Raw genomic sequence first — 12,157 nt, forward strand, 5'->3', positions numbered from 1 at the left:
AAGTCGGTAGACTTTTTTTCTTTACAATTAGTTCAGCGATGACGGAGGACATACAGAAACGTGATGAACACCAAGATTATGTGCGTGCTTTAAATGTTGTCCGAGTGGTCCCATCGACTTGTGGTGTCGGCTGCTTCTAGACTTGAGGTGAAACGAAGCACTTGACGTATTTTCAATTGGTGTGTTCGGCGTCCCGTACCACCCATGCGTCTAAGCTGGTTTCAAGGTGTGAACAAATGATGCTGCCCGTGTGTCGTGTCGTCAGACGTCGAGATCCTGGCAGTTTGGCTGTAGCAATGCCGGAAAAAGTAAGACGAGCAATAGTGAGTGTCATTGTCGTCGCGGCGTCCCGACTTGTAACTGTCGAAGCATACCTTGTATTGCAGCGTGCAACGGCACGACATTTCTAAGACGTCATTGGGCGGAAATCGAGGGACCACATTTGAGGATGCAGTGAACACGCCTGTCAGTGACGTCTTCCAGGAATTGTAGCCACACGGGCCTCCCGTGTTCATGAGCAGTGACAGCTGAAACTCGAATTGCTGTGTTATGTAGCCACCATTAGGATTCCAATTGTTTTTCACTGTTTGGACACAAAGTTGTGTGTTGGTGTACCATGTATTTCTCTAAATGATCTAAATGACGTTAGTAGCTGATCTCCCCAACATCATTTAGCCACGAAAATTATCTATACTGCAAACTGGAACGAAATTGAACCCTTTCTTCAGTTATCGTGACTGCCACAGGGGGAAGTCTCGTGAAAATAAGGCACCCCCTAATTGGCTGCTGCCATATTCAAACTTCTCTGAGGAGTTCTTCGGCCGTCTAAGAGGCGTTGTTTGGCTATCTTAGGCTGGACCCGATCCGAGCTATTTGTTTCGCAGCGCGAAGGTCTTGGGAATGACTTCTACCAACCCCGAAATAGATTTTCTTCAAAACCCCATCGAGCAACATTGGGGGTCGCCATTGCTTAGGCACGAAAGCGTGGGATTGGACGCGAGTCCTTGCCGAACGCCGACACGGGATTCATTTTCGATACAAGCTGCGCCGAGTTCGAGCTGAACGCTGGCACAGCCCTCATGTCCAATGCACACTCCGCGTATGTGCCCAAACATTGGTGGACAGGCAATGGCTCGCACTTTTGTAAAAGGTCTGTTGCCGATAAGAAAGCCTCATGTGAAGTGGGCCTTATCGTTTTTGTTCTCGTAGCTTTGGGACAGCATGCATGTGCACACTCGAATAAGGTTAATGTGACTGGGCCGGTGCGATTCCGAGGGACCCCAGTTCAGGGAGTTTGATTTGTAAGAACCCATCCAACCCAAATGGTGTGTTCACACAACAGAGTTTTTTTTCTGAGGTGGTGATTGAACGTAGAGTTTTGAGGTTGCGAATGTTTGCTAATAATGCGAGCCCACGGGAAGCCGCGGGGAATCCATGACCGGCTCGCGGAATTCCCGCCGTCCCATCGAAGTGACTGGTCCCCCTCCTTCCCCAGCATTGAGCTGCAAGGTGCCTTTCCTTGCTTTGAGTGGGTAATGAACCTGCAAAGGTCATAAACACGGTCACGAAAAGAAAATCTGCCGACTCAACTACACATGACTCAGTCGTGTGAGGGGTCGCTCATATTTTCTGAAGTCTTCTTATTCTCAGCTTTTCCTCCTCGTAGCTCTTTGGCATAGTACTTGTGTTTTTTTTTTTTTGGAGATACAGATCCGACTTGTAAATACAGCATAATCCTTTAATGTGTACGACTGAAGTGCTGACTAAACAACGAAAGCTGGTAACTATCCGCCCTTGGTTAACGAGAAACGGTCGCAAGCCTGCCCTTTACTCTTCGTGCATAGTTTATAAGTGCGAAGCACCAATTCTGCTGCAGAGCTTTAAGGCCCGTTCACACTCTTGCGACTGCTTGCGACCTCTTAAACCTGGGTTCCTTAAAACTTCTTAAACCAGAGAACACACTGGCGCCATCTATTGGGAAGCAGTGTAAACTCGGCGGTCCGGCATATTTTTTTTTATTTCTCGCGCAATATCCTTTCTTTTTTGGCTCGAAAAACTTTTGTCAATGTTATAAACGAGCCTTTCTATGGGTATTACGCACATTTGACCTCGGAAATCCCGCAAAACCTTCGCTTTTGTGAAATGCAGTTCTAGGGTCACCGCATAGATGGCGCCACAATGTCAGTGTGTTCCCTCATTCTAGAAACATTTAAGAAGTTGTAAGAGATCTCGTCTCTCTCAGTCGTACTCGGTCGCGAGAGTGTGAACGGGCCTTTACTCCTCTTTTCAGTTGGAACAGCCCAGATTGTCCTTAGACATTGTGTTGAAGTGATCGGTGAAAGGGTAACTCCCGTCAGTATTTCTGAATTTGGGATTACCTTTGTTTTCAGCTAAAGCAGTGTCCCTGAATTGCAAGGTGTACTTTTTTTTCTCGATATTGTGTGTAGTTTTATAAATATTGTGGCTCAAAGTTTGGTTTCGGGCGTCTATGGTAACACCGAAACTGTCTGCTAAGGGGGTAACAACGCTGATCATCAGCCATACGACCGCGACGTGACGTCGCAAGTGTGCTGCACCAGTGTTCCTTGACTAAAGGCTAACCTGCTTGGTGCCCGCTAAAGAGCAGCAGGTTGCATCTTTAATTGGTTTTAGTGGAGTACGCGGCTTCACTTTGACGAGATATTTCGGCCGCGATCATACTTTGTGCCACTAAAGCGATACCAGTAATTTATTTTGGTTCAATTTTCGATCGAAAATGCCCTTCAAGGGAGCGGGATGTTTCGTGGATGACTTGCAGAAGTGATGTTGCCCTTTTCATTGATTCTGGCCTCCCTGTCCTGCAGGTGTTCGACGACAGCAAAGACAATGTGTTTGTCTTCGAGAACACCACGAAAGAAATGCTCGGTACCCTCCTAGACGGGTGCAATTGCTCCGGTGAGTGCACGATGCCTTTACCTGTTTCGCTCTTGTACCGTAGGCGGGGTGCGAGCAACGTACTAGCTACACCGTTTGTTGATCTCGACGAGCTTTGGACTCTGGGAGAAAGTCTCTTTCGAAACTGGAGGGGCCGAGTGGTGAATGCGTTTCGTAATGTTACCTTTATTTGCCACGTCGCAGGGATGGTAGGAGCCAAGGAAAAAAAAAAGTTGACTCCGGTGTGTGGATATCGTGTGCACCGAACGGGTGGGATTCTGGCAAATCACTATTTGCGTTTGCGAACTCGAAAGCGTTCACGACCGTGGCCCTGTCAACTGAAGAGTTTACCATGCGAGTGGGTTCACGCCAGTGTTGTGGGCATTACCGAAACAAAGTAACGAAAAACGTTACTTTGTTACCGACCTACGTTACCTCAAAATAAAGGGAATGCATTACCTTTGCCGATAAAAAGGTTGCGCACGTTACTTTTGCGTTGCTTTTTATTTATAAATTTAAATATTCTCCGGTTTTGACTGACTAATGGTGTGGGCATTAGGTTATTTTTCCTGAAGTGGAAGTGTTTCTGTGGTCAAAAGAGAGGCCAAATTTTGAATGTATTGGGAAGTAGTGCAAGAATGTATAACTCGGCGCCTAGAAACACCAAAAAAAATTAAGCGTTATTTTTATGTCTTGGGAATATGTAGCGAGTTTTGTCACTAAATTACCTGTTGCTCAAAATAAGTAACTAAAGGACGTTATTTGTTGCTGTTTTGTAACTATAACGAGATGGTTACTATGTTACCGGAAAAAGTAATGCGTTGCCGGAGACGCTGTTATTTGTAACTTTTGATCTCCAACTCCGACATGATGGGTACGATTTCTTGATCCGGCTGACTGTGGCATGCAATGATCATCGACTCTCTTGTGGGACTCAACTCCTTAGTGGGAAGGGCCACAACTTTTGAATGTGCGCAGTAAGACACAATTAACGCGAACAATCGCAAGTCCTATGCTTTTTTTTAGTTTTTTTTAATGATATTGAACAGCTGCCATAAAACGACTGCTGTGTCAAAAAGTTCTCTTTCAATGCAAGCAGTCGTAAGCTTGCCAACCTAACTTCCAATCTGCATTTAGATGGCCTGCAAAAATTGGTTTCTCAACATATTGCACTACTATTTACTACAAAGGTGCAAGCAGGTAGTAAACATTTACAGCAAAAAAAAAATAAAAAAATTAGCTTACTCCGTTCAAAAGAAATAGGAAAAAAACTGTTCTGGCTGTTTACACCGCCACTTAGCAGATGACGTACACGCATGGATAAGTGCTGCTGACAGATGGCGTGTATTGCATCGAGCGAGTGCCGGTCGATTCAGGTTATGATAGCAGAAAATTGCGTAAAAGAGCTCAAATCTGCCGGTGCTCCCTCGACGCAGCGTATGCATGTTTTCCTTGATTTTTTTACCCCATACTTTTATTACCTGCTTGCACCTCTGTAGTAAATTGCAGCACAATACTTTGAGAAGCTGATTTTTGCGGATCGTCTCAATTACCCTGAGGGGTACTAAGGTGCTTTTCGAGATCCTCATTTCATGACCCTAACTCAATCTACAACCTCTAAGCATTCTATAGAAACCAGAAATTACATTAATGTATGTCCAATTTGCATATTAAAAAAATGATCAAAGGTTGCATCACTTACCATTGGTGCAGAACGACGGAGGGCACTACCGAACGGTGCTTGACAGACACTCGCGAGCGATGGGTTTTTGCGTGGATGGGCGGCTGGCTATTGCTGCTCGTCCATGCGGGACCCCATCGCTGGCGAGTGGCTGACAAGTGCCATCCGTTGTTCGACAATATTCAGCGAGGTTCAGTGGCAGCATGCGTCGTTCTGCACCAACGGCAAGTGCCGGGATATTTTATAACCTTTTTAATATGCAGATCAGCCACGCATGAATGTAATTTCGGGTATTTTAGGATGCTTAGACCTCATTTACATCACTTTTTGCCAAGTAAAAAGTAAAATGTCCGAGTGAGGCTGCAAAAAGGATTTTGTAGAGTACCATTTTTATAGCACTTGTCTGCAAAATCAAGTGTTATACCCTCTCTGTCCTCAACAGTTTTTTTGCATTTTTTATTGAAGACATTAATAAAGTAGAGAGGAGCAATTCCACAGGTGCATTTCAGATTAAATTTCAGATGAGAAAAAAAAATAATGAGTCTTTAGTCCTATACCAAAAAATAGTTGACTAAGATGAAATTATTACTAAGCAAAAAAAAAAATGAGTCTTCAGTCCTATACCAAAAAATAGTTGACTAAAATGAAATTATTACTAAAAAATATAATGGAGAGAAAAGAGCTGAAAGTGACCAGATCTCTGCTTTATATAGCACTGAAAATAACCAATATTACGTTGGCTATGCAGTATGGCTTTGTGGAAAGGAAAATACATTCTCTACTGCGCCCAAGCCTCCATTAAGGACAGCTTTATGGTACACTTTCATTTCTGCATCGACATCCAGCCAAAAATAGTGAAGCGCATATGGAGCAGTCGAACATGGGAGATGAAAAGTACCTTCTCCCAGAGCACTTAAAACCCGCCTCTTCCCAGGCGAAAATGAATCCCCTTACAGCTGGATTACGGAACTGGTCCCAGCTGCAAATGAGACAGTCCAGCTGGATTGTCTCATTTCCAGCTGGGACCAGTTCCATAGTCCAGCTGAAAGTGGCATGATTTCCGCCTGGGTTCTTTACTGCCCCCTCGGCTGAGTTCTGTTGTTTCTAGGTCAAGTGTATAAACAGAAGTTAATCAAAAGACTGACACATTTAATTTAAAAGGCAGAGGTTGACAGGGCAAAAAGGTAGCATGTTGCTGCCACCTGAAATGAAGAAACAACTATCCCTATCCAAGATCAAATTCAGCCATGACATCCTCTTAACGGTTCTGACTCCTTCCGGCAGTGTTCGCCTATGGTGCCACGGGGTCCGGCAAGACCTACACGATGTTGGGTGCCGAGGACCAGCCGGGCGTCGTGTGGCACACGGTGCGGGAGCTCTACTCGCGGGTGGAGAGTCTGCGCGGGGACGGCCAGTCGTGCGAGGTGACGGTGGCCTACCTGGAGGTGTACAACGAGAAGCTGCGCGACCTGCTGCGGCCATGCTCGCCCACGGACCGCGTCCCGCCCCTAGTGCTCGGAGAGGACCCCAGCAAGGGGGTTGTCGTCTCCCACCTCACTTATCACAAGGTGCGTCCCCTGACCCGTCGCGGTGACTCTGGGCGACTTGTGCCCTGGTTACGCGGGCTGCCTTAAAGGGGCAATGCAATGATTTTAATATTGAAAGAATTGGCAGTTTGCATTTTTTATATTGTTTATACAAACTCAAGTGACCAAAAACGCGTCGCCTTTCCTCGAAAAACTGCTATTCTGCTACATAATCGCAAAGCAAAAAACAAATTATTTGCCGATCTGCAGCCGTCTGTCGGGGTTACTGGAACTAAAATGACACCGTCTCTGGGGGATACGCGGAAGTCAACAAAAACTGTCCCCCTCTGCTGCTACACTCGCCGTCAGCCCCGTGGTGAACGGTCCTTTGTGCCGATGGCTTGCCGCGACCTTCGACGATGCTCATCCTTTAAAAGTCGACGATCGCGGAGGAAGCGGCTGGTCTCTGAAGAGAGGACCCAAGGGAAACTACTTGAACCCCCAGAGTATGTCACTCGAAAGTCGACGTCGAAATTTGAGAGGCACTTTAACCTTCGATTTGTTTCATTTTCTTAAAATAAGAACTAGCGCTCGCAAGAAAATACAGTTTTCTGCTTTTCGTTCCATAGGTGACTCAGATTAATTTCCGCAGTTATTTGGCCAAAGTCTGAAAAATGTTGCACAGCCCCTTTAACCCCTTGACTGTTTTGGACGAGCCTAGCTCGTCAACATGGGGCGGTCCTCAAGCCATTTGAGGTGAGTAGAGACCTTTCCAGCAGCAGTCTCGAACAAAGAGATTTGCAGTGCGCGTTCCTGGTTGGGTGGATGGATGTTTATACCCTTTGTAACGGGCGGTAGCTTGCGCCACCTAGCCTAAATCTAAAAAAACAAAAACACGATTCCTCCCGGCCTTTTAAGACCAATTTTCTCCCCCTAACTATCACCGGACAGTGTGGGAAAACGGCACTTTAATGAAACCACGTGCAAAGCTAGCCAACGGCACCTTTTACACTTCAGCCCCATTGTCTGGCGCGCGTCGACGAGGCTCCCATTGGCCACTGCGCGTCAGTTTGTGTGGTGTCATCCTGACTATCTTATCACACTGTTGCATTATCAGTGATCACCTCATTCGCTCGCGTCTTATCGGTTGTGTGGCGAGTGGCCATATATACGGTGCATGTAATAAATGAAGGAGTTCACTCTGCTAAAAACTATGTTGCTGTCTGTTCCTTCCTCGCGTTGCAAGGCACACGACAGTTTAAACGATTGCTCACCCGATGGCGCTGCGCGTCCACGAGGCAGCAGCTTCACCGTTTCACGCCCAAGGTCAGCGCCTTGTACGCCGCAGATTAAAGAAGGGAGCGAAGAGCGGCGTGCGTGCTTTTGCATTCACAATTCATAACAAGTGCTTAAATGTACCTCGAGCCTTTTTAACTGAACTTTTGTGACCAGCCGACAACCAGACACGTCGGCTCCCCGTGACATTTTTTGCCGCTACGGCACCACTTTTGACACAAGACGGTGGAAATACCAGTCGAAGATGCATTGTATTTATACGTGGAAGACCGGCAGCTCGTTTACGGCACTTGTCTCCGTCTTGTGCAGGTGGCAGAGGCAGACTCCCTGCTGGAGCTTCTCCACAAGGGAAACCTGAACAGGACGCAGCACCCCACGGACGCAAACTCGGAGTCGTCTAGGTCGCACGCCATCTTTCAGGTAGGTCGTCTGGCAGCGACGACGCGCTTCGCAACTGTGTCTCACAAAGACTTGACGCACACACATGCATGTGCTTGTAGAACCCAAAACATGTAGGGGTGTGCGAATACCAAATAGTAGTTATTAAATCGAATTAAGGAAGAAAGGCCGAATATCGAATATAGAATAGTGATTTTATTTGTAGGAATTTTTCAAAGTGTTCTGTGAATGAGATTATTATATGTATAGAGTATGCGCCTGGTACAGAATATGCATCTTGTATCGAAAAAAAGCTCAAATATAGAGAACTTCTGGTGAAAAAAAAAAAAGAAAACCCGCTGCTTATTGACGTTGAGCACTAAAGATCCAATTTTATGATGCAAATATGATCTAAATACCCTAAGCGTCGCAAAAAAAACCAAAGTTAAAGCCACGCGTGCCTTTTTTTTCCGTTGAAAGCACGACTTAATACCGCGACATGTCCTCTTTTTTATATTTATGTATATCAAAAAAGGGGCATTTTGAGATATTTGGTCTCAATTTTAAGGAAGAAACAGGGCACCCGAGATTTTATTTTATATAAATAAACAGATAGCTGTTAAATCTGCGTAAACAGCTTAAACAATTGGGAGTTTTAGAATAATGCACGCTAAAGCTTTGCATACACAAAGAATAGTGTCGTAGCCACTGCACATGCGCTGAATGCTAACCACGTATTGCGCCTTGCGCGCGCTATTTTAGCATACATTATAAAACAAAGTCGCCATTTTTTTAACTATGCTCGCCAAGACGAGCACAGTTAAAAAATTGGCGGCTTCCAGGACCTTGTCGGCGGCTGCTTTGGTGGCGTCGTGAGTGCGATGTCAGCGGCATCCTTGCGACTACGATTGCTCTCGGTTTTGCAACGATCACTGGCAACTTGATGCTTGCAACGTGCGAACATTTCTCGGCAAAGGTACGATGTGCGAAGGTCAAAACACGAGACCCCTCTTACCGAGGCGACGCAAGCAGACCTGACCGGTTGACCGCTCGCGTCGTATTCTGATGTTTAAACAAATCTAAAATGTTACTCTAAACCCAAAAACTTTTTTTTCTCAAGGTACAGCATTTTGTGTGTGAAATAAAAATTTGGACTGTATCTTGGTGGCGTTACAAGCGCGAGATGCTTAGGCTGTTGCGTCATGGTGGATATTCTAAAACTCTCTTGCATAGCATGCGCTAACGTAAGCGCTAAATTTAGTGCTAACGTTCGCTAAAATTGTGTACGTTACTTTAAGGCTCCCTAATATAATCTGAAGTAAGAAAAAAAACACATTTGGTCAGGTGGCGCAAGTCACCGTCCAACTGCCGCTATCCATCCATTCCTCCGTCTATCTATCCTGTTTTAGAGAGACTAGATTTAAAAGAGGGAACAAACAAAACTGAAGCCACGGAGACTGCTCCTGCACAGATTGGTCGTAGGTGCACATGTGTTGTGTAGTCACGTGGAAAGAAGGCGAGGAAACGGAAGAGCGATGACGCCTGCCTGATTGACCGTTTCGTCGCCTTCTCGCAGTTTGTAATTCAATTGCGGCTGTCTATCGAACGGTTGAAAACCCTCTTAAATCTAGGCACACTATTTTTCCGTTCCGTTTTGTTCCGTATCAGAATTTGCGGTTTGCGGTTCCGAAAGAACGACGATGACCACTCGGCTGGTTTTATCGGCGTGGTTCATGTGGTTTTCTTTTTGTGATCTTGCACTTGCCGATTTCTGTGAGTGTGACAGGAGTGTTCTACATCGGCGCTTCAATTTGAAACGAGGGGCTTTACTCGTGAAAAGAATTAGGCACGGCGCGGAGTTTCGGCCTCTCAACAATTTCTGTCTGGAAGCGGCGCAAACCGGATGTTTCGGTTTTGATTCAAGGTCAGATTGCGTCATGATCGTGAGTAAATCTGCGGGCTATAAAGTTTGTGGCGTTATTTACTTTTCTTTTTTCTAACCTGTACGTTAGATTTTTGTGGAACGGTAGGACCAGGAGGTGTTTCTCGCATGGTCTGTCGAACATCATGGCGCTAACATCAGGAGATAAAACGGCTCTTTTGTCAGCTCCGCGCCGACTGCGCATCTTTGGCCCAATATATTGAATATTTGAGTGACTGAATACTAGGAGTTTGATTCGCAAATCATATTATTCGGGAACTTTTTATTTGATTCCCAAATGTGTTCAGTTGGGCAGGTGTCTGTGTGTCGAGACTTTGTTTTTGTGTCTGCAGTTCCTCAAAGGACATTGTATTCCAGACTGCTGTGATATCCCAAGTCACTGCCCCCCTACCACCTAAAATTTGCAAAGAAATTGGCAACGTCTCACTGGGTCAGCAAAAAGAGTTTGAAAAATGTATGCAGCTCGCCTGGCTGCGGTGAACTCAGAACTCGAATTAGTTTCATTGTTTTCATTCCCTTACACACGAAACTCTCTTGAAACAATGTTTTACTATAGCAAAATTCGTCACCTGCGGGCGTGCAATGAACACAGCCGGTCAACATCTTTCACATTCTCGCACAGCGCAAATAAGCATGTTTCGAAACTGCACTGTTCGGTCTGTAACTTTCTTTAATTTGCTTTGTCTATGCTGAGCTTTAAGGTCAACAGTAAAATGGGAAAAAAAAATGTGGCCAGAAAGAAGAACTAATAATGCGCAGCGAGGTAACGTTGCAAAGGACCTACGAATGCTATGCGTTTGGAGCGCCTTTGGCATATTTTAAAAGGACAACCGATTTTTGACTTGAGCGTCTGTTTCCGCCTTGTATTCTCCAGGTGTACGTGACGCAGACAGAGTGCTTGTCGGGCACATCGAAGCAAGTGCGGCGCTCCAAGATGAGCTTCGTCGACCTGGCTGGCTCCGAGCGGTCTGCCGCCGTCAACAGGAACATTGGCGCACGCCTCCGAGAGGGCACCAACATCAACCTCTCCCTGCTGGCGCTCGGCAACGTCATCGACGCGCTCGCCAACAACAAGGTGACGAAGCGTTCGGGAGAAAAAATGTGTGTCTTTCTGTCACGTTGCGCTTGGAAGTGACCTCAATAGTTAGGTGAGCCTGGGCGTTTGCTCCCTGCTGCTATGCAGCGAGCCTCCCCGCTCTGTGGAAGGTGTCCTTACTTTATGTGGCCTCCCCCGTGTGCTCGCGCCGGTGTCTAGCAGTGTTGCGGAATGGCCACCCCCCTTCCATTCCAATTCTATTTCGGGGAATTAAAGTTTCCGACAATTCCATTCCTTTCAACTCCTCAGAACAGAGACAGACACTGAGCCCATTCCCATCCCTGGAATGGCTGAACTCCAGAATTCCATTCCTCTAATTCCTAAACGTGAAAAAATGGCCATCGACAGCCACATTGTGTTACTAGAACAAAGCAGCATAAAGCTGCTGACATCAAACGCAGAGACGACTGAAAAAGTGTGCAAAAGCTTCTTGAAAGCCTTCATTCTACTAAGTGCAAACCAGGTCAAACAGCTTCCTAAAAAAATAATCGCACCTCTCAGTCGTTGACAAGAGAAGTCGAGTTCACACGACATCTGTATTTAAAAGAAAAAATGGGTCATCAGAAGCCTTGCTGCGGAAGCGGGGACAGCGAAACAAATATATGCTTAATATTGTTTTGTGATCTTGGCTTTCTAGAGCTAACACCGTTTTAGGAAAGTTGCATGGGTATTCAGGTGCGTCTAAACTACAAAAGTACAGTACTCGCATGTGAAGTCAATCAGCCCGCAAGCACAGTGCCAATTGTTACCGTGGGTAGATGAGAAATTTAGCTCGTGGAGTAAGAGTGGTAGCCTGGGGTCTTTATAGGCTCACGCAGTGGGGATACACGACAGCACGCAGGTACGATGCTCATGCATATCGAAACGGCAAACTACCCACGCCGCACACCTGAACAACTTACTCGAACGACTGAGTTGAAGAGGAGAAAGACAGCAGAGCCAGTGCCAATCGAAAGATGATTAAAATAATAAAAAAAAAAAATGAAAGCTGTTTACAACTTCCTGTTACACCAAATTAGAGTGCAGCTCTTGAGGAGGAGGAGGGAAGGGTACTGAGGGTAGGGTATACCCCTTCTCTTCACCTCGTGATCCTGCCTGCTACTCCTCCTCCCCCCTGCTTTCCTTCACCCTCTCCTCATCCTTCAACCTCCTCCCCTCGTCTCCTCCTCAGGGGGGGTCACGTTACCTGGGGGGGAGGGGGTCACGTGACCTCACGGTTACGGCGACGCCGACGCCGCTCAAGCCGGAAATGGGCACCTAAGAGCTGCGCTCTAAAAGGACAAAAATACAACGGGCGCTTTGCTGTTTCTAAAAAATGCACAAAC

The 12,157-nt window shown here is 46.2% G+C and overlaps 1 protein-coding gene across 3 annotated transcripts in view; it reads left to right on the plus strand.

Annotated features, from left to right (window-relative positions):
- LOC115318970 (kinesin-like protein KIF18A) overlaps positions 1-12,157 on the plus strand; it is a 60,189-nt gene that overhangs the window by 8,211 nt on the left and 39,821 nt on the right. For all 3 annotated transcript variants that reach the window (XM_029978734.3, XM_029978736.3, XM_029978737.4), the window contains exons 3-6: positions 2,844-2,934; positions 5,879-6,162; positions 7,726-7,836; positions 10,611-10,811. In XM_029978734.3, the coding sequence (XP_029834594.2) occupies positions 2,844-2,934; positions 5,879-6,162; positions 7,726-7,836; positions 10,611-10,811 (687 nt within the window). The remainder of the gene's footprint in view (positions 1-2,843; positions 2,935-5,878; positions 6,163-7,725; positions 7,837-10,610; positions 10,812-12,157) is intronic.

Source organism: Ixodes scapularis, unplaced genomic scaffold (assembly GCF_016920785.2).
Source record: "Ixodes scapularis isolate PalLabHiFi unplaced genomic scaffold, ASM1692078v2 PGA_scaffold4__175_contigs__length_147842914, whole genome shotgun sequence".
NCBI lineage: Eukaryota > Metazoa > Arthropoda > Arachnida > Ixodida > Ixodidae > Ixodes > Ixodes scapularis.